The sequence below is a fragment of the Alligator mississippiensis genome, chromosome 2 (genome assembly GCF_030867095.1).
Source record: "Alligator mississippiensis isolate rAllMis1 chromosome 2, rAllMis1, whole genome shotgun sequence".
Taxonomy (NCBI): domain Eukaryota; kingdom Metazoa; phylum Chordata; order Crocodylia; family Alligatoridae; genus Alligator; species Alligator mississippiensis.
This window is the reverse complement of record NC_081825.1, coordinates 276883385-276906279: the sequence shown is the minus strand read 5'-3', so window position 1 is coordinate 276906279 and position 22895 is coordinate 276883385. Positions and strand designations below refer to the sequence as shown.

At 45.3% G+C, this 22895-nt stretch overlaps 1 protein-coding gene across 1 annotated transcript in view; it reads left to right on the top strand.

Moving 5' to 3' along the window:
• The first annotated feature begins 1461 nt into the window (after positions 1-1461).
• PRIMA1 (proline rich membrane anchor 1) overlaps positions 1462-22895 on the top strand; it is an 88924-nt gene continuing 67490 nt past the window's right edge. The window contains exons 1-3 of the mRNA XM_006274360.4: positions 1462-1678; positions 1845-1981; positions 8860-9010. Of these exons, the coding sequence (XP_006274422.1) occupies positions 1889-1981; positions 8860-9010 (244 nt within the window). The 5' untranslated portion in view covers positions 1462-1678; positions 1845-1888. The remainder of the gene's footprint in view (positions 1679-1844; positions 1982-8859; positions 9011-22895) is intronic.

Sequence of the window (22895 nt, the reverse complement as noted above, 5' to 3'; positions counted from 1 at the left end):
CCCAGTCCTCAGGCCTTTTGCTGTGCCATTTGAGAACATGGGCTGAAGCCCAACAAGTAGAGCTATAACCCCACCGTGATGAGGGAGCCAATAAGGGCACATTAGTGATAGCTTGAAACAACAAAAAGACAAAATAGGGATGGGAGCAAAGGTCCTAGGTTCAAAACAAGTGCACCGAGAAGGGACACCAAGCAGAGCACACCAGACCACTCACGAGTCAGACCTATTTGATGTGCCTTAAAATCATCGGCGTAGGTCCATCATGAATTACTATAAGTCTCTCTTAATAAGTGAGGCCAGTGGGGACACGTCAACTGATTCCTTGGGACAAATAAAAAGAAAACAGGAGCAGGAGTGAGGGTTACAGGTTCGAAACAAGGGGTCCAGAAGTGGGCACTGAGCAGAGCAGTGGTGCATGGGGGTGCCTGTGCACCCCTTCAGAGTGCTGGTGCACCCCCTGACAGGAGCGTTCCCCGCTTAGGCTATGGGCAAGGGGGGCAAGTGAGAGCACCGGCTGGGGAGCGGGGGCACCAGGAGAAGCAATCCCCGCAGTCCCCCCATTGCCAATCTTGCTAACCGAGGGGGGTCAATTGCACCGGTCGCCAGTCCCCCCATGGCCAATTGCACTGGTCACTGACTGGCCGCTGGGGGGGCAAGCGCTCCCCCTGACTCAGGAGGCACCAGTCGCCCATGGAGCACAGCATACAAGCCAGCACCCAGGCCCCCCCTGAGTCAAGGGAGCCTGCAGAGGCTGCCCAGCACAATGGCACAGGGGCCTAAGCAGAGGTCCAGGAAGACAGCCCCACACTCGCTCAGGTTCCCCCTGGCCACAGCTGCTTTCCTGGTCTTGTAGACAGCCAACTTTCCAGAGCCGGGGAGAGGCTGAGCAGGCGGTGCCAGGCCTTGGCGGGGCGGAAGAGAAGGGGTGCGGGAAGAAGCGCAGCCAGAAGCGCGGAGGCAGAAGAGGGGCTGCGCCCGCGCCTCCCTCTGCTGGCACAAGGGGCAGGTGGTGTCGGGGGTGTCCCTAAAGTAAGCCAGGCAGGCCCCCAAGCGGGAAAGGTGCCCTACATCCCTCACCTCCTCCCCCTGCCTAGGTGACCTTCAACCCGCCGCTTGTGGCCGATCCGCGGGAGCGCTGAGCTCCCTTTCACCACCCCTGGAGCAGCAGGCGCGGAGCCCTTTCCGGCCCTCGTCCCGCCGCTGCCCTCTGCGTGCAACGGGGCCAGAGGCCTTTCCAGCTCAGCCGCCGGCGGGCAGGCTGCGAGCTGGCGCCTCGGAGAAGGTGCAACAGGAGCGGCCCGGCCCGGCCCCCCTGCCCGCCCTGGCGCGGGGTGCCCAGGCCGGGGGCAGCACCAGCGCCGCGCACCCCGGCCCGGCTGCATGGGCGTGAAAAATCACTGCAGCGGCGGCGGCGGCGGGAGGCCGGCACGGCTGAGGCTGGCAGGCGAGCCGCGCGCCTCCGGCTCTGCCCCCCTCGCACGTGCCTCCCGCCGGCGGGGAGCGGCTCCAGGGCCGGTGCCTCGGCGCGGGGGGCGCGAGCAGGAGCCTCCCCTCCCCCATGAGAGCCGGGGGGCGCGGGGAGGCGGGGCCGGGGCAGCGGCTCGTGCTCCCGCTGCAAACTTTTGCAGCTGCCCCCGGCACGCCAACCCGGAGCCCGCAGCCTCCGCCCGGAGCCGCGGTAAGTGCGGGGCTGCAGCCGCCCGCCGTGCCCGGGGCGAGGGAGGGGTTGTGCGCGGTCCCTGGGGAAGCCCCCTGCCCGGCCCTGCCGGGACGGAGCGGGGAGGCGCGGCGCGGCGCTCTGGGCATGGGTGCGAGCGGCGCTGTGCTGGGCGCTCTGTGTTCAGTGTCGCAGGTGCGGAGCGCCGGGCGCCCTCGGCCCGCAGGCGGGATGCTGCTCCGGGAGCTGCTGCTGTTGCTGCTCCCCCACTGCTGCTGGCCTCCCCTGCCGCTGGCGCTCCACCCCCTGCGGGGCTTCATCCAGGTAAGGCGCCCCCCGCCCAGCCCCTCGCAACTCGGGAGAAGTTGGTCCGAGGGGGGGACGCGGCTGGGGCCGGGGAGGGGAGCCGGGCTTGGGACCCTCCTGCTGGGACCGGGGCAGTGCTTGGAGCCAGCCGCTGGAAGGGACGGCGAAGAGGAGGGCAGCCTCACAGGCAGCCCTGCAGCCTCCCTTCCCGGCTGCAGATGCTCCCTAGCCCTGAAGGGGAAAGCGGGGGCACCGCCAGGGCTGCGGGGTAAAGGAGCAAGCCTGAGGTTTTTAAAAGGCTTATTGTTGTTGCTGATTTTTGTAACAGTTTGGACACCTCTGAGGGATCCACGGCTTTTTAAAATCATTTCCACCTTTTCACGTGGCTTTGAGTATTTTTTCGGTACCGCAGGGAACTTGGGCAATCTTGGGCAGACAGTTTGATTGTCTTCCACAGCATGCACACACGCAGTCCTAGGGCGCTATATACAAATGCTAAATGACAGGGCCGTTATTCAGCGCTGGCAGTGACTGTAATCTCATCGGGGGGCACGTCTTGTCTCCATCGCCGTCTGCCACAGCGTGGATGCGTTTGCAATAAGTAATCTATATGTGTTTTTAGACAGAGCACAAGGGCTGAGATGCACGTGGATATATATATGTGAGGGGTGGAATCATGACCTTACTGAAATCAGTAGAAAAACTCCCATTGCTTTCAGTGGGGCTAGGATTGTCTCTGGTATATATGATGGGGGTGGGGAGTGCTTGTGGTATTGACATTTACACAGGGAGAATTATTCAGAATTTAATATTTGCAAATTGTTGACTTTCAAAAGCAATAGCCCTCAAAAAAACATTGAAGAATAGCACTGTATCCATAGCTGTTGCTTCCTGACGTGTATTTCCACTTATTTCTGATCACTGGATGAAAGCTTCCATAGAGTGTTTAAAAGATCAGTGCCCTGCTGAGTCCTGTGCTCAAGGATTGAAACTTGGTCTTTCTGAGCAAGATGTTGTTGACCTTCTGTAACACGTTGACAGTGAGACGATTGGAAGAGTAATTACTGTAGATGGCAATATGAACAGAGCAAGAAACCCGTTAGGAGAAGCTCTGAAAGTCTAATTCTGGTGATGTTTTGGCATGGTGTCTGACGTTGACTTGTAATGAGAATTTGCTGGGTAAAAGCTGATTCAGCTTTGTCCATTCTCCAACTCTGACTGTTATGTGCTGTGACCTTGATTATAATACAGGATGACCAGTAACCCTCATGCAGATGGATTGAGAGCAAATACCAGGCTAGAAGGGATAGTGGTTGTCTGGCTGAAACAACCAAAACAGCAGGAAAGCTGACACAAAATGCATCATTTTGATATTTTACACTCTATTTATCATATCTGTCTTCAAAGGAGTGATTGATGGGCTAGTTCTGTTTTGGTACCAAACAATTGCAGTTGCAATTGTTCTCTGTTCTAAATTTTGTGCATTCCAAAAGATTAACCTGGGATTGTTTGTTTGTTTAACATTTTGTCCAGGATTATAAAATTTGGAACTCCCCAACTACAAAACGAAACAGAAGCACACACAAATCAAAACCAAGAAAGCCACCAACTCTCCCGTTTATTCTGTTGACTGCCCTGCTCTAAAATTCAGGTGGTTAAACTAACTTCTGGAATGTGCCTGTTTAAGGAAAAGGTAATCGCTTCAAGAAAGAGACATTTTGAAAACAGCTCTTTCTTTCATTTAATAATTAAATCTGGTAATCGTTGATTGTGCATAAACATCTCTTCCGAAAACTGCTCAGGTGATTTTTTTTTTTTTTCCCCCCTTGAAAATGAAAGAATTAAATCAAGAATAATTGAAACGAGATATAGAAAGGCAAAACTGGGTTGCTCAGCCTTCCCCTCAGTGGCTTAGAAATTCTCTTGGCTTGATTTAATGCATAATTGCAGGGGCCAGCAACATTTTACAAAGCTGCAGGTCAGAACAACCCAGCTCCAGTCCAACCTGGGCATTTGGTGGTACATCAGCAACAGGGGGCTTTCCTTGTACCTGTACTGGAGCAGGGCAGTTGGGAGCTGTGCCCGCACCACTACCCTTCTCCCAGTCCCCCACTCCTTAGCTTTCCAACTGGTAGGGAGCTGCAAACTGTGTCTGTGCTGCCACCCAGCCCGAGTGTAGCTCCCTATTGGTTGGAAGCTGCGCCCATTCTGCAGCTCTGGGGAGAAGCAGTGGCAGCATAGGTACAGATGCCCAGCCCTGGCTCAGCTCCTCATTGGCTAGAAGCTACACCTGTCCTGCAGCTGGGGAGCGGGAGGCTGGGCCAAGCGTCAGTGGCACAGTTGCAGCTCCCCACTGCTTGGTTCTGTGGACATAAGCAAAGCCCCTTCCCACTGACATGCCACCAAAACTACCTGGCCTGTATCAGACCAGAGTCGGGAGGGTGGGGAGAAGCAGCATCAGCCCAAAAGCAGCTGGAAGCAGCCTGGCCCAAGCACAGCTCTTTACTGCCTGGTGTCAGTGTGGTCATGGGAGCAAAAACAGGCAAAACCCTCCAGCTCCAAGGGCTGGAGACCCAGTGGCTCTGCAGGCTAGAACTGGTCTGTGGGCCGTATGTTGCCGACCCTTGCATAACTGCATCTTTTTGTCCTGAGGTTGCCCTTGTCTTTGAATGACTTCCCTCCTTAACATCCATCTTTCCATAACATGAAGTTCAGGCTCCTTCTCTTCATCTTCAAGGTGCATTTCATAGCTGTACCTTTCCCTACTTGCCCATTGTTGTCTCACAGTGCTGCTCCTTACCCACTTTGCTCCATCAGTGAAAACTGTCTCCTTTCCCACAATTACTTTCACTCTTGCCTCCATCCTGCCCTGTATGCATGGAACACCCTCCTTGACACAGGCGACTGGTAGGGGGAGCCCCGGGGGGGGAGGGGATATGTGCCCCCCCCCCGAGATTGGCCCATGACTCGGCACTGCTCAGGATGGGGCAGTTTATTAATACTTTTTAAATGCTTTTTTAATACTCCACATAGTATAAATCATTACTAGACAACTGTCATGAAGAAGGTTATTGCTATATCACTGGGCAGTCAGAGTTCTCAAATCCCCATCAATTAGCAGAAAACTTTTCTTTTTCAATTACCATCCTTCCACTGGATCCATGCTCGTTTCCACTTTCCCTTGGAGACCAGCAGCTAGAGTTTGCACTGTAATCCTCTATTCCCAGATATGGAGCCCAGTCTCCATGTTGTAATATACACCTGGACTGCTCTGATTGCATGGATCCCTATTGAAGTCAGTGAGGCTTTGTACAAGCATAGCCTTGCTTCCACGTGCTGTGCAGCGTAGAATGGAATCTCAGTTTCTCTTGAAAATCTCTGATTAAAAAGAAATTATCTCCCAAATGGGAACTTTATATAGCTGGCTTTCCAGTTCTGTTCAGACAAGTTCACAGCACTTTTTGTTTGCTTTTCCATTTATATTTGTGGAAGCAGAGTTTCATTTACCAGACTATTAAGAAATGCCTGCCCTTATGTAAAATATGTTTACATAAATTGTTAGAACCATATATCGTTTGTTGGTAGACTAAAAACGGAGGAACAGTCTTTACTACTAATAGTTTGCCTTGCCTTAAACTCTGACAGGCAGAGTCTGCAAGCTGATACGTTGCTAAGAATATTGACAATTCTAGGTTGAAACAAAAGAACTATATTTTAGATAGGTAAACGAAATAGAAGTTCCGGGGCATGACCAACAGTAGGAAATGTCACTGAAAGATGGCTGCTCAGTAGAGCAATATAGAGAGCAAACCCTACTTGCTTGATATTCAGAGATCCCTAGTGACCGCAGTGAAGAGTAAACTGAAGGGAAGCCAAATCAGTAACTGATGCATCATCATCTGTGAAATGCTCCTGAAGTCTTTATGTAACTAGCATTTGACAAAAAGAACAAATGCCCAAGTTTGAGACCTATGTGTTAGTAGTGGAATCTTTCATAGAAAGGCCAGGCTTTTTCAATATGCCTTTTACTTCTACTATCCATTATAAAAGCACCTTACGTTGAATTATAAACATTAGAAAAGCAACGTTAGGTCATTTCTTTAATCATCCTCTGCTAGAACAGGGTTGTTCCACAGCATGGTTTTTTTGTGATTTGTTCTGTTTACATTTAAAAGACTTAAGTAATGACCTTCCATGCCTTTTACTGGAAGGCTAAGAGGCATCACCAGTAGAAAGTTTTTCTTGAGAATGAGCCCAAATTGGTTGCATTCCTTTTCTTAATTCTATTTCATTATTCCTAGTTAATCCACTTACGAAAATGCTTAAGAATGCTTCTCCATCTTGGAGAGCTTCATCTTTCATGTCAAATTCAGTCCTCTTTCAGCTAAATGTACATCTTCAGTTCTTTTAAATTTATATGTTAGGAGAAGGGGAGAGGGGAATTTGGCAATGGGCATGACCAACAGCAAGCAGTGTTACTGAAAGATGGCTGCTCAGTGGAGCAATGTAGAGAACATAGAAATCACTTTACAGTTCTGAATACTTTTTACTGAGTGACAAAATAATGAATAAAACAAATAGGAGATTAAACCCACCCTTTTGAATTTCAATCATTTTCAAAGAATAAATCAGCTGGAGCTATTAATCGTAGCTAGTGGGTAGACTAAGCATCAAAAAAAACCCCAAAGTAGTCCCTTTAGATACAGAAATAGGATGCAAGCCTGGGATATGGCTGGAGATATATAAGGTTAATCTTTTGGCAAAATAATTGAGAAAATATCCCATGATTTGCTATTACCAGCCCATGACGAGAGAGCCTCTGGGGATTTAAAAGCCAGTCAATAGTTCTAAAAAAAGGACAGAACAAACTTTTTGGCCTTGGCTGGTATTAAGGTAGAGCAATAAGTCAGTCTAGCTTTCCCATACCATCAGTATCATCACGTGTATACACCAAGCTCCTTCTATTCTACAGATAAAAAGTTGACTCCCAAATCTATGTGGTGTTATTCCATCTCATGATCAATCACCCATTTTTCCTGGCTCCCACGTAATTTTAGTAACCTGAAGCATTTACTAAAGTGGATATCATGTCAAGGGATGTGGACTGACAGTTTCTCCTTGGTTATCTACAAAGCAATAATCTACCATCCTATATCCTCCCTGATAAGCATAAATGTCACCACTACTGACCAAAGCCAGGAAAGCTTTAAGGTCACCAGGTTTGGTATTGTAGGAAGTAGTGTCTTATCTATTGGGTCCATGAAACTATCATTAACACACTACTATATATAAACAGTTTAAGAGTACAGGTTCTTCTTCGGCTTGTGAACTCTAAGAATGTATTTTACAGAAAAAAGAAACCTACTTAGCAGACAGATTTATCACCATCTGTGGAAGATTATAAAGCTGAGTCATTAGAGTTCAAAGAGTCCATGTAGTTCTTGGAAACTTTTTGCCATGGTCTATAACTATCTCCTTATTGTTACCTGATTGTAAAGGGGAAAGTTCATAGGATCACAGGAAAATAGGACCTCATGGGTCATCTAGTCCAGCCCCTTGCTCAAGGCAGGATTATTCCTGACTAAACCATCCTAGTCAAGTATTTTTTTTAACTTCTGTTAAAAAGTTGGAAAGTATATGTGATTAAATTTGATTTTTCCTATATCTGGAACGTGGCAAGCAGTTCAAAGTACTGGACCTTCTGATATGTGCTGATCAGAGCTTTTCTTCCAGCTCAGCTAATCATAGCTTTTTCTTATCCCCATTTCTTTCTTTCTTTTTTTTCTTTGTTTCGACTACAAAATATTATCTCTAAATAGTCAAAGAAGTATACTATATCTTTCTGTATTTAGGCATACCGTGCATGTGAGCAGTTGTGTGTGCTGGTTTTAGTGGGCACTGTAATATAATATTTGATCATAAATAGGTGAATATAAAACTGTGTAACACCTGTAAGAGGAGGGGATGCAAGGATCAACATATTTTACTGCAGTTAAGGGGAAGATAGTAAAAAATTACTGGATAGACCTTTGCTAATACTATTTTTGTTGTGTCTCTTCTGGGGGTCTTGATCAATACAGTACCCCTATTCAAGACAGCACTTCAGCACATAGTTAAGCCCCAGTGACTTCATCTGGGCATAAAGCTATGCTGTGATGCCATCCTAAACCATGGTCTAAAATACAAGTTTGGATATTGTAGTTCTTAATTTATAATATCACTTCTTTAAAATAGGATTTGGCATTTGAAATCTGATTCAGAAAGAGTCTGTTTAGAGACCCATGGACCTGAGTACCCATTAGAAACTATTGGGACCTTTGTAAACATTCATTTTTATAAGGTTAACTTTTCTTCTTTAATTTTCTTCGGTGTCACGTTTGTCATGTTAAGATCCTCCAATATTCTCTAGGTTGATAAATATGTTAATATGCCAAATATTTGGCTAGAAACATATTGTAAAAGCTACTTGTTGTGACTACCAAGCTGTTGTGTTGTATACAAGGGATGACAAAAATATAGTCTATGTGCCAAATGCCAGGGTTCTGTAATTCCCCATAATTACCTTTTTATTGTTAACATTATATATATAATCAGAGAGATTAATGGCATAGCATGGAGTATACAGTCCAGACTGGAATGTGTGTGTGGTGTATGCAGTCCTCAGATGAGCAAAGTTTGGGCCCTCTTCTGTTCTCTTATTAGAGCAAAGAGCAAAGTTTGACAAAAATAGACTGTAAACACATGGAAAAGGTAATTTGGCAGAACAGGAAGGAGAACTAATCTGGTCCTCACATCAGTCCTTAAGGAAAGGAATCTAAACAACTTGTAATGTTTATTAGCTCTCTTTAGCTTGAGGCAAGTTTCCAGTAAATAACTCATTTTTTTTTTTATTACAGATCACTCAGGGTGAACCCCAGAAGTCATGTTCCAAAGCTGTAGCAGAGAAAGTTACGGAGAGTTGTCAACAAATTTGCCAGTGTAGACCACCTCCTCCTTTACCACCCCCTCCACCACCTCCACCACCGCCAAGGTTGCTTGTAGTCCCAAGTAAGTAGAGATGCATATTATTGTGTATGTTGGATAAAGGAGAGAGTTATAGGGGACATTTGAACAGATGGGAAGTGAAAGAGTGTGGGAGAGGGCAAAACTGCCTTGCTTGTAATTTTCCACTTAGAAATGAAATAATGCTGTTAGTGAAATGGAAATACATCTTCTGAGCAATTAATAATGTCTTGTTTTTGTAGAAGAGCCAGAGAAATTCCCACTTCTCATTAAGTTTTTAAGTTCTAAATGACTCAATAGTATCCTAGTCTCAGGATTTCTCACCTTGCCTTCTATAATATTTGTCATTTTCATAAACATCTAAAATATATTTTATGCCCCCCCCCCCCCCCCCCCACACACACACACTCCTGTTTCTCTGGGCAGGTAATTTGGAAATCTTTGGGTAGCTTACATACAGGACAAACAATTCAGGCTCTGTGGACAGGCCAGAAGTCAAACAATATGACTGGAGAATACAGATCTTCAGTTTTGCTCCCCCTTGATATGAGCAGAGCTATCCCGATTTGTATCAGCTGGGAGTTTGCCCCAGTGCTTCAAGTTTTCTTTTATTTAAAGTATAGGAAAAGTGAAAGGTATATCCAAAGATGAAAGCCCAAGTAAACAGTGTTCTCAACCACATCCTTATGGGGTTGAGATGCACATTCAGTATCTCTAATCTGTATAGCTGCATAACTGTTGTTCAGATTCTACTGCAAAGTGGTGGGCAGTAGTAGTTGGAGGCTACTGCTCTCACTTATGCCCAGGTTTGTGGACCACTGGATCCTTCAGTGAAGGACTCTTGTTATGCTTGAAGCACACCCAGACCTAATTCCATGGACTTTGGTTCTCCCAACTGCTCTCTAGAGCCTCTTCCACAATGCAGTAGGAAACATGCTGTTGGTACGCTTCTGGGTCTCAGATTGTCACACATGGCATGGTTGGGCAGATGGGGTGACAGCTCTGTGGGTGACCAGCCAGGAGGTGTGAAAATGAGGAGTGCTGCCTCTGCAAAATTATCCTGCTGGGATCTCTAGACTCCCTGTGGTTGGCTGAGGGCGTAGGACAGGTGAGGCTAATAGGCAGGAGCACAGTGAACTCCTGCCAGTTGGAAAGGATTATACTGTAAAATGTAATGGGAACTGAGTCTAATGCTTAACTGAATTAGCTTTTGTATGTATCCTTTCTGTGCTGTGGAAAGTCCCCCATTTTCCACGTGCAGGAGTTCTAGGGTAGTTGCCAGAAGCCAAATCCACATGTTCTGTATAGTTCCCCTGGAAGGTCTAGGTGGGGTTGATTCACAGAATTGGCATGGGATGTCCTGGCTTACCTGAACAATGTAGAACTATTTTGTGGCATCCACAGTCCCCTATGTATACTTTTCCTACCCATGGACTGTTTTGGGGACTTTGTGACAGTGCTTAGATTCTAGTCAGACATGTCTAGTTCCTGGGAGTTACCTTACCTATACTTTTGCAGATACATTTCTCAAAAAAGGCAACATTCATTTTAAGTCCTGGCCTGCTGAAATAAATTCCCTGTGTGATCAGTACTGCAATGTATCCTTCTAAATACTATCTCCATGCAGGGAAATTTAAGCATTTTGTTTGATCCCTTCATGCTTTATCACTTGGTAGACCAATGCTCAAGTGGGCTGAACGCTTGAAGGAAGATGCTGCAAAATTTTCAGCATGGCAGATGTCAAAATCAAAAGTTTGAAGTGCACCTTTTGTCTGACACGTATTTGGTATCTGTGCCACACCACAGGAGTGTAAGACAAGGAGCAAAATAATAGTGTTTTGAAGCACTTGGAAAAAATACTGTCTTGACAGCTTGAAAAAACAAGATCAAAGTTTTTTTAGTATCAGGAAGGTACTATGTCAGCATTTGAGAAGACATGCATTCCCCTTCACTTTTCCCCCACACTGAAAACAAACTCCATCACTTCAGTCAGCCTCACCTTCACTTGTGCCTGGGCCACTAACTTTGCACCTGACACAGCAATCCAAAGTATAAGTCACTGATGAAACTCTGTAGTAAGCATGTGCGAAGCGGCTACTATTCACTTCAGATTCAGCCGATTTGGGACAGAGATTCGATTTGGTGATTCAAATCACGGTCCTGATTCGATTCGGCCAAATCTGATTTTGGAGATTCGGCTGCTGCCGAAATTCTGAATCAGCCGGGCCCATCCCCTGCACCTCTCCCAGCAAGACAATGCTGCCCTGCCTGCCCCAGCTCCCAGCACTTGTTTAAAAAAAAGCGCCCCTCAGCAGGTGCTGCTGGGTGAGGGGTGATCTCTGCTGCCCCATGCTGCATGGGGGGGCTCTGCACAAGCCCCTTGCTCCCCCAGCCCCATCATGGGTACCCCACCCGGGCCAGCTCTGGACCTTTAAGAAAAAAAAATTAAAAAAAACCCTGCATTCATCACTCCTGCTGGCAGGGGGTGATCCCTGCTGCCCCCCATTGCCCCACGCCATGTTGGGGGCTCTGCACAAGCCCCTGAAGCCCCAAGGCGGTGAGTCCCGGGGCTTTTCTTGTTTGTTTTTTTTTCTTAAAGGGCCAGAGCTGGCCTGGGTGGGGCACCTGTGGGGGATCTGGGGGAGTAGGGTGGGTCTGGGGGGCTTGTGGCAGAACCCCCCCATGCAGTGGGGGGCAGTGGGGATCTCTCCTCCCCCTGCCTGGCAGCACCTGTTGAGCACCGGAGCTTTTTTTTTTTTAAAGTACTGAGCTGGGGCAGCCGTTGGGGGGCTGGGGGTGCAGGGTGGGGTTGGGGGAGCTGGCAGGGGTCCCCCCTTGGTCCCCTCCTCTGTCCCTAGTACTTACCACCTCGGAGTCAGCTGCAGCTCCCTGCTGCAGCCACTGAGGACTGTCCGAATCATCAAGGCTCTCCGAATCTTTTGCAAAGGTTCAGAGACCTTTGAATTGGTCCCCTGATTCAATTCGGATTCAGAGATTCAGCCACTGAATCGGGCCAGATCTCCTCCGAATCAAATCAGCACCCAAAGCTTCGCACAGTCCTACTCTGTAGCATTTATGTCAGTAACTTTGACTACCATTAAAATCAAGAGAATTAAAATGCATCAAGAGGTATATGATTCAGGACCTTTATACACAACGGTTTATTTATTACACCCAGAACTTTTGGCCCAGAGCATGATGCTGTAAATTGCAAAAGGTCACCTTTACATTAAATTACATCAGTAAGCATCATGAAGGAGAGGGATGAACATGGGGGAGAGTCAAGTGTAATATGGACAGTCAAGCTTTTCTGTATAGTTTTATACCTTGTATCTCAGTCCTGAATTATAGTAAGCCTAGACCAAAAATAGATTGTTGTGCCCAGCTAGGAGGTATGGCATTGTCCTCTGCAAAAGAAGATCAGGTGATTCCTCTCCTTGTTAACCATGTTATCACCTGAGGTAAGATTTGAACCCTGATCTGATATCTTTGTATACTGAGGCCTTAATCTTGCCTATATGCAGTGGGAAGTAAGGAATATAAAAGATTCCCTCCCTGCCCCCCCACCCCACTCCGAGTATGCCCTCAGTATTGCCAGGCTATGTAGCTGCTAATGTGGTGGATAGGGAGTGGATGAAATAAATATTGGTTCTATCTGCCAAGAGACTGGCCAAAGCCAGTGCAAATTGAGAAGAAAACTATATCTGAAAAGAAGTTAGCACAGATTACAAGGAGGAAGTGGTGTGCAAATTGTGGCTCTTGGACCTGTTGCTGTGACAGTCATACTGAGGTTAGATTTCAAAGGGCTATTCCAGCCCTAAATAATTGAACTTCACATGCCAATTTTTTTAACAAGCTATTGTGTTTTAAATACATATATTTAAAAATTGAAAATAAATTACACATCCTATTACCCATCACGGTTTGGAATAGCAATGCAGTGTCTCATATATGAAACGTACTATCCCCCTTTATTTAAAAAAAACACAAAAACTGTAAGTATCATGAATTAATACACATCCCCAGCAATCTCTTTTGCTACAAAATATAAGTCATCTTGTTAAATATCGATGTTGTGGATGTTTAATTCAGGAGAAGAGGACAGGCAAGGGACAAGAGAAGCTATTATTAAATGGTTGATGCTAGAAATGCAGTGTGCACCTGAAATCATTAAAGTTGAAGGACTAGAGCGCCTCAGCAAGAAGCATCAGCACAGGGAGTATACACGATTTTTACCTTTACAGATGAAGTGTCTGAACCCTGAGGCATTTAGACAAGATTTAGGACCTTGCTGTCAAAGCTCATTGTCGATTTTCCTATGGAAAGGCTGCAAACTGCCAAGTACAATTTTTAAAAGCACTTTGTGGGCGAACTATTAGTTGATACAGCTCTAAATCATTCCTAAATCCTTTCATAATTGTTATTGTGGTTTGGGCCTAATTGTGGAAATTCACTAATTACTAGGTGCTTTGCACTACTGGTTTTTTGTAGCCCTCATATGTCCTTTATTATGTTTAATGGTGTGAGTGTTTGAGGAGATGATTTGAGCATTAGATTGCATTTAGTGTCTGTTCGGACAATTTTCTATCAACAAGTAGATCAATGTGTCTGAATTTGAGCTCTGCCTAGCATTTCTGTATTGAATAATTGTAGTTTCTTACACTGCAGACTGCTTGCACAGAGCCTAATGTTAAATATGGTGATCAAGTCTGAGGCCTAATTACAGCATTTTCTCCAATAGATTGAGTAATAATCAGCTAATTCCCCCTATGAAAAAAATCAATAGGATCCCAAACAAATTAGTAGTGAATTAAAAAAGGAAGGAAAAAGCCCTTTAGCATTCATCTCTCGTAGGGAGATACTTCGGTACTGTACTAAAATGATTATAAAACTAGATTGTACTGTTTTTCAGTGCACCTTGAGGATATATCTGAATTAATTAAATTAAAACCTGAACTCTCTTTTTGGATCTGTTCCTTCATCAATGATCTTTAGCTCTTTTTCATTCTCTAATTTTTTTTAATACCTCCTTCCAGATGGCATTTTCTAGTTTCTCAGGACCCTTCCTAAATCTTGTATCTCTTCTTTGTATCACATCTACCTTAAGTCTTTCTAGACAGCCTATTACTTGCCATCATATTTTATTTAATGCCATTTAGGGTTTCATGGCTCAGACCATAGTGGGCACGTCTACACATGCATTAATGTACTGTTGGTACTGTGCATTAACTCTAGTACCTCTAATATGATGGACTACATAAATACTCAGTAGCTGGTGCTAATATGCAGTAGCAATGGCACACGGTCTTTTCATGTTGTTTAATGCACAGTAGACTAATTCTAATTCTGTTTCATGTGCAGCCATGAAGTGCAGGAGTACTTCATTCCTGGTTCATGTGAGCTTTCTCTTGGGCACATAGGAGTGAAGCTGTCCCATTGGTCTCTTCTCCTACTCCTCTGAGGGCCTTGAAGGCCAGGGACTTGAATTGCACCAGAAATACCTATGGTATGGGTATATTAGCAGAGAATGATATGGTGCAGTCTCAGTGATTTGTGCGCTTCTGTTTTCTGCAGACTGGATTTGCTTTGCTGTTTTTACCAGATATCTCCAATAAAGTAAATTACAATAATCCAAAGTATTTGGATTTCAAGGGAGCCAATTAGCAATTGGCCCCATGTATTAAAATGGACGCCCCCAAAGTTTGTGAACACTTCTGAAATTTTAGGCCTACCACTAAATTAGTATGATGGTCTCCCCAATGTGTTATTTAAACAGGGCAGAGGTTCACAGTCCAGAGCAGGGATGTGAAGATAAGCGATTTTTGGATTGGCAATCAAGCCAATCCAAGGTTTCAGATTTGAAACCAAGAATTTTTTTGCTTATTGCAGTAAGCCCCTCCCCCCAACACACACACACACACACACACACACACACACACACACACACACACACACACACACACACACACACACACACACACACCCCCTTCCCTCCCTCCCTCCCCTGAAACATTTTTAGAAAAGAAAGGAAAAGGGCTGGAGGAGACCTGCCTTTACCCAGGACCTCTCCCATGTTTAATCCATTCTTTTATCTGTGAGGGTTTGAATTCATGTCTCCCACTTCAGGAAAGTCCGCAAGATGCAGACTCTGGGGTGTTTTGGGGAGATCTGTTGACACTGTTCTGCTTTCATAGTTGGTAGGGTCTGAAAGGACCTGAGCAGATCATGTCCAACCCCCTGCCATGGGCAAGAAAGAGTACTGGGGTCAAACGACCCTGGCTAGCTGATTATCTAGCCTCCTTTTAAAGACCCCCAGGGTAGGAGCCAGCACCACTTCCCTTGGAAGTTGGTTCCAGATCCTAGCCGCCCTGACTATGAAATAGTGCCTCCTGATGTACAGCCTGAACCTACTCTCAGTCAACTTGTAGCTGTTATTCCTAGTTACTCCTGGTAGTGCCCAGGCGAATAAGGACTCTCCCGTTCCCCTCTTGTCCCCCTTGGTAAGTTTATAGACGACCACCAGATCCCCTCTCAGCCTTCTTTTGTGGAGGCTGAACAGGTTCAGGTCCTGTAGCCTCTCTTCATAGGGCCTGCCCTGCTGCCCCCTGATCATGCGGGTGACCCTCCTTTGGACCCTCTCGATGCTGTCCACATCCCTCCTGAAGTGCGGTGCCCAGAACTGGACGCAGTACTCCAACTGCGGCCTGACCAGTGTCGCGCAGAGGGGGAGGATCACCTCCTTCAACCTGCTTGTGATGCATCTCCTGGATGCATGACAAGGTGCGGTTAGCCTTACTGACTGCGTCCTCACATTGGCAGCCCATGTTCATCTTGGAATCAATAATGACTCCAAGATCCCTTTGTATAACTAATTAACTATTGGCAGAGTAGACGGTGGAGAAAGGTTGTGGGAGCTGGGGACTGTGGGGAGTTGGCATTCGGGGTGTATAGGTGGTGGAGTGGCAGGAAGGCTGCAGGGGAAAGAAGTGGGTGGGGGGTAGAGGGCAAGGGTGCTGCCTGACCTGCCCCCCTCCCCCCCCTCAGGCACTGCTTTCCCTGATTTAGCATCGGGGGGTGGGGGAATAAATTTAAGACAACCCTCCAATAATCAGACACAGTGGGCACATCTATACAAGACACTATGGCACTGTAGCAACATACTACAGCGTCATAGCTCCTGTTGGCAAAAACCATGATGCTGCTGCTACCTCACCATAGCAATGCACTCCCTTGTTATAACACATTGCTACGGCAATGAAGCAGCCAAAAATAACCAGGTGTGGCTGGCACAGTGCAATACAGGCTGTTACTCTGCCATCTTTTAGTACTTCCAAAAGGAAGTACTAAATGATGGTGCAGTAACAAAGATGCCATATGGCCACATGTAGACATGCCCTATATGGGGCAAATTATAACATACTTATACATTTTCTGTATGTAGATTCTAATAATTTGCAGGGTTGCCTTATATTCAGGGTCATCTTAGATTCAAGTAAATATGGTACATCAGTAGGGACTGTAATCAAGTTTGGTAACATGAGAGAGAGGCCTGCTCATCTACTTTTCAGCTGTAATATGTCATCTGGCTCATGCTATGCTCCTGCTAAGCTTCTGCTGCAGCTAGGCAACAGAGGTGACACCTCTCCTGTGACTACTGTATTTGCAACATGTTTCAACATGCAGCCATTTCCTTCCTCATTTTCTTTGAACAAATTCTTATTCTGTTTTGTTTCTTTGTGTCTGTTGGACCAATTTAAGCTCCACTGGCCTAAAGGCACACTGTGGATGAATATTGCCCAATGTTATTTTTAAAAAAGGAAATCTTGTTTAAAAAAAAAGAAGAAACTGTGCCCATTTGGCTCTTCCCAGAATTCTTCAGTAGCAAAACATGCAACGTGCATTTTCCTGTGTGTCGAGGTATATTCAGTTGGGAGGCTTTTCTAATTTTTTTAAATGCCATCACAATGGTCTGAGGAAAATAGGTACAGTTTTTCTTTGTACATCATAAATCCTGAATTTTGGCAGCAGAATAAATTGTGAATGAGTTGACAAAATGAGAATCTTTCACGCATGCATCCCAAATTCTGTATTGTGTTCTTGGAAATTTGTCTGCACCAACATTGTCGCTTTAAAAGATCAGTAATGGTCAGATCATGCCTTGTGTCAATAAAACTAAAAGGACCAGGAATCTACCTACTTCATGATGGTCATGATGATACATGGATATGGACCAATAGTTCATCTGTGCCTCCTTGTGAGAGCTGAGGAAAAAGTTGGAAGGAAGACTCCACTGTGCCTGAGTGAGCAGAAATGAAGGGGGTGCACAGCCAACAGGCCCTTGGGAAGAGATCTTACTCAACAAGACTTTCTCTGAAAGAGGTTCTGAGCATATTCAGGAATGACGCTAACTTCTTGGCTCTTAGATAAGGAGTTGCCTGCTTCTCCTTGCCCAGAAAACTAGGGAGAACCAAACCATGACCTTGCCCATTACTGTAGGATGGCTAATGCTTAACTTTTTATACAGATGCTAGGAAGCAAGGTACGACCTCCTCATTGAGACTCTAGGTACTCTCTGAACAGGGAAAAATAGGGTCAATAGTTCTGTAGATGGCCAAAGTCTTCTCCTAAGCTAAGATGTTTTCTATTTTTCCTCTTCTGTGTATCCCTGCATCCCTGGATTCTAGCCAAGGAGACAGGATAAAATAGTGTGATAGAGGCTGTTTATGCTAGTTTTCTAGCCCAGTTTTATAGATTTGAAGAATTAAGAGAATTCAGATAATGTTCTTCACGGTCAGAAGTGAAAACACTTTTTTTTCAGTCCTTAAATATTTTGGGAGTGTAGAAGGGTTCTTGGTGATGCATCTCAGCAAAGACAGCACCTTACTTGAAATACTAGTGCATGAATTTAAGATTAAAAATCATGGATCAGGACCCCAAGTCCTTTCAGAAGCAAAGTGTTCTCTGAAGTCAGTAGTGGGGCTTTTGCCTGAGGGTCAGACCAACATCGACTCCTGCAAGGAAGGGAAATGGGACAATAAACCCTATTCTCTTTATATGCTGTTATTAAATGGCTGTGACTATTGCCTGCCCAAGCTGCCCCTCATGAAGGGGGACACCCTGGTATCAACACCACTGCTGCACCAAACAACAGAGCTTGCCAGGCAGGCAAGGGACTGGCTCTAATTTAGTTAAACATGCAAGTTTTAATTACAAACCACATTTAAATGAAATCATTGTTAGAGTGCAACCTGAAACCATGTAGAGCAGCATTTGACTAGTTGGACACTTGCATCAGGATATATGGTTAGCTCTTTACAGCTCATGAACTCTGTGGAAGTTGGCCCCTAGCTCTCAGTTAAGATAGCAATACAATCAAGTCAGTGCAAAGCCAAAGTGAATTACATCGAGTAGGACTCCATATCTCCAGGCTATAATTGTACTATTTTGTTTTTCATAGGAAAATCTTTCCCTTTTATTTCTGGAATCCTTCAGCTTGAGTTTCAGTCACAGTAATAGACTTAATTTACTAATGTTTTGAGCTAGTGAAATGTCAAAAAACCCCAAACAAACTAACAAAAACCCTCATAGTAACTTTTTAGCAACTGTGTCAGCATAAATAAACTGTTCTGTTTTTTGAAAGCTTGCAAGATTAATTCAGTGGCGCTCTGGGAAAGCTGAATAGATTTGTCCTTTATAGGACAAATTGCCACAATATGCATTTGTAGCTAAGTTGGGATATGGACTGGAATCCCTTAGAACTTTAGAAAAGTTTTGATTCAGATCTAGAGCTGGATTTTGAGCTGCTCAAACATTTACAGTGTATTCCATTTTACTAGTAAGTTTACTGTAAGAAAAGCCCTAAAATGGAATCTAAATTACCCCAGGGTTCTTGGAGGTTAAAAATATAGGGAAAAGTTTGTTTTTATTTATATTTTTCTACAGCCTAAATCCTGGCAGAGGTTTCTCTGGCCAGTGACAGGGAGGTAGTAGTACCACTGCAAGTCCTTATTGGAGGACCCATTGGGGACCATTGTATCCATAACAGGAGAAAATGCTTGGGTTAGTCAAGAGTGATGTTATAGGCATGATGGTCCAGAAATTATGTGAGGCAAGAATTTCTTAGATGGTATCTTTTTTTACTGGACCAGCTACATGGTTGCTTTTGAATGCAAGAGAAACAGCTGAGAGAGAATGCCTTGCATGATCTTGTGAGGGAACATCTAGAGAGTCTGGATATCTAAAAGTCAGCAGGACCAGATGAACTGCACCTGAGAGTGCTGAAAGAATTGCCCAACGTCATTGCATGACCCGTGGCAAAACTATTTGACATCTCATGGCGCTCGGGAGAGGTTCCAGAAGACTGGAAGAGGGCTAATGTGTCTATCTATAAGAAAAGAAGGAAGGAGGATCCAGGGAATTACAGGCCAATCAGTTTGACCTCAAGCCCTGGAAAAATCCTGGAAAAAATTATCAAAGAATCCATTAGCAATAGACTAATGGAAGGCAACATTCTTATAGATAGTCAACACGGCTTCATTCTGGGCAGGTCATGCCTGACCAACCTAATTTCCTTCTATGATCAGGTTACATGCTGCCTGAATAAGGGAGATGAGGTTGCTGTCACTTACTTGGATTTCAAAAAAGCCTTTGACTTGATCTCCCACAACATGCTCATGGTAAAATTGGGAACTGCAGCCTTAATAACCTAATGGTCTGGTGGGTAGGTAATTGGCTCTGAAGCAGGACCCAGAGAGGAATAATATATGGAACTGAGTCAACATGGTGCATGGTGACCAGTGGCATCCCTCAGGATTCAGTACTTGGACCAGTGCTTTTTAACATATTAATTAATCATTTGGATTTGGGTGTTAAAGGAAGACTGGCAGAGTTCTCAGATGACACCAGGTTATGGGGGACTGTGGTCATATTGGATGGTAGGCTGGGGATACAGGCTGACCTGGACAGGCTTGTAAGGTGGGCAGATCAAAACCTAATGATGTACAACACTGAGAAGAGTGAGGTGCTCCACCTGGGGAGAAACAACCCACAGTGTACTTACAGGCTTGGTAGTGCTACACTTACTAGCACCACACCTTTAGGAAACCTGGGAGTCTTGATAGACCATAGAATGAACATGAGCCACCAATGCGATGCCGTAGCCAGCAAAACAAACAAAACACTGGCATGCATCTACCGATGCACCTCAAACAAGACTAAGCATGTCATCCTCCCACTTTACTTGGTCTTGGTGAGGCTGCAGCTGGAGTATTGTGTCCAGTTCTGGGCACCACACTTCAGGAAGGATGTGGAGAGGCTTGAGAGAATCCAAAAGAGGGCTATGCATATGGCAAGAGGTATGGAGAGTAAGCCTAACAATGAGAGGCTGAGAGACTTGGGTCTCATCATTCAGTCTGGAGAAGAGAAGGCTCAGAGGGGACTTGGTGGCAGGGACTGGCAGAACACCTGTTGATGATCTTGAAAGGTCCCTTCCAGCCCCTAACATTTATGAAAAGAACAGTTTCAAGTAGTTTTGAGAGAGAATCTAAATCGATGTAACAGCACATGTCATGGAAGTCTCAGATTTATATTCTAGACAAGTTTAGTGTGTTAACAGAGGGAAGATGTTACACTCTTGTGCTTCGCACCTTCCATTGTTAGGAGAAACAACTACTACATAAAAAGACTTCACAAATTAGACTTACTGGAGCAGAACTGTAGCACTGCAGGAAGGGTGGCTCAGCCTAACTATAAGCTCGTGCACACAGATGTTGGTAGTAACAACAATTACAGTGAGAGAATACACTTTGCCACAAGTCTGTTTTTACAAGATGCCCTTCTAAATATAAGGAGAAGGTTGGACTAGAAAAGGTGTTTCAGTTTTCATGACACAGCTGTTGCATCTTTTGTGTGAGAGAACTGTTCGTGTGGTACAATACAGCGCAAACATTAACATCTTGTTTTCTTCAGAAAATGTTTCCTTTGTATTGGTGGGTGATGATTCCAAGAACTGGTAATGAGATTGAGAGGTTGTAACATCTGATTAAGATCCAGCCCATAGCTGGTGGCCATGGACTACCATCCTAATCTGGTTTTCACATTACACTACCCACCAAGCTGGCAGTAAGGGCTAGTTACACAAAGGGCTTTAATCACCTACAGGAGAATTTAGGTAGTATTTAGTCACCTAATTCTAAAAATATAGTCCTACAAACCTCTGCCTGAGACACCTGAGCTTCAACAGTAAAGTTTCCAAGGATCCTCAAGTTCTGCTTCTTTTCATACTCAAAAATGTCTCACTCTATGAGTAATGAGTGGTTCAGAGCCTGTTTAATGGGTAACCCATGTCAGGATCCAGAGATTATACATTCCCCTGGCTGCCTGTGTCCTCTGAGCACAAAACAGCACTTAGACCAACACGGCTACAACTGAATGTTGTTAATCATCCCTCTCAGACAGGGAGGAGGATGGAACTACAGGATTTCTTCGGCAGGTGGATTAAAAATAAAAGCCATCAGTTTCAAACTCTTCAGGCACTCTGGGTGTTACATTGAGCCTTGAGTTAGATTAGTGAAAAGACAGCAGATGAGTCTGTGCAAGGTCCACAATAATGCACTTATGCGACTAACTGATGATGTGAACAGCATCTCCGTATACAAAGGACAATATCTATGCATCTCTCTCTATTATTATGAACAACTTTTTAGGTCATATTGTCTGTTGCCTTCCTATTTCAGTATTGCTCCCTACAGTAATTCTGAAATATTTTATCTAATTTTTACTAGGTTTTAACTGGTGCATCTACATGTCCCCTTGACTGCAGTTGGTACTGCATAGTCCTGGCAGCACACGGGCCATTTTTGACCATACTCCGCAGTAGCAGCAGCATCAGGGTTAGCACCTGCCAGTGCTACATAACTCTAGCGATGAGCTAGGTTGCCGCAGCTCATTGCTATGGCGACATAGTGTCTCACTGAGTCTTCTTCTCTTTGACAGAATTTTTGGGCTTTGATATGTTTAAATAGTTTCTCTGCTGATGAATCTTTATCATCAACACATTTTGTCCCTTAAAAATGTGATTTTAAATACATTTTAAATAGGGGTGTACTAATAGAGATTTTGGGGGCTGATACCGATAGTCAATATTTAAGGAGGCATAGTGACCAATACCAATCTGATATCTGATACAGCTGCCATCAGGTGGTCAGCCCGTTGTGGTGGAAGGGGATGGAGGAGGGTGTGCGGGCTGGGAGCGGTCCGAGGCTTTCGGGGGTGCGTGGCGGGCTGTGGCCAGCAGTCCTGGCACGTGGGTCGGGGAATTCGGCACGGCGGACTAGAATTAGGCACGGATGCGTACCGGTTGATTAAAGATTATTTTACTTACACCGTAGATGGTCACGGTGCAGGCAGGAAAACTTGCTTGCGTTGCAGTTACGGATAGAAAAGAAGAAGAGCGGACAAGAGTTCTAACTGCGAACTCTGGTCCAAGGCCGGCTGAGAGCTCTAGAACCGCGAGCCCGTCGAATCAACCGGATGAAATAACCCGAGAAGAGCTCTGGATACCACGATGAGAGTCCGAAAGGTGACTCTCCACGAGCGACACAGGGAAGGGTACGTCGAGGGATCAGGCAGCGATGGGGAGAGGCTAGAGGTTGATCAGGCCTCTGTATCCTTCTTAAGGCTCACACTGGGTTCGTTAAGCTCCACAGCGCGCTTAGAGTTCTTCACGAGATGTGAAGTCCTCCTTCTCCTCCTCCAACTTGGGCGGAAACTGCTCAAGCCTCTTATACGGCTAGCAAGCCAATCGCTAGCCGCCACATGGGAATAATTTAGAAACAGCCAATAGTGGGACACAAATTTACATATGGGTGGCGGGAACTCCTTTGCACCGGGGTTTTCTCTATGCAACTGAGAATTGCACCGTGCAAAGAAA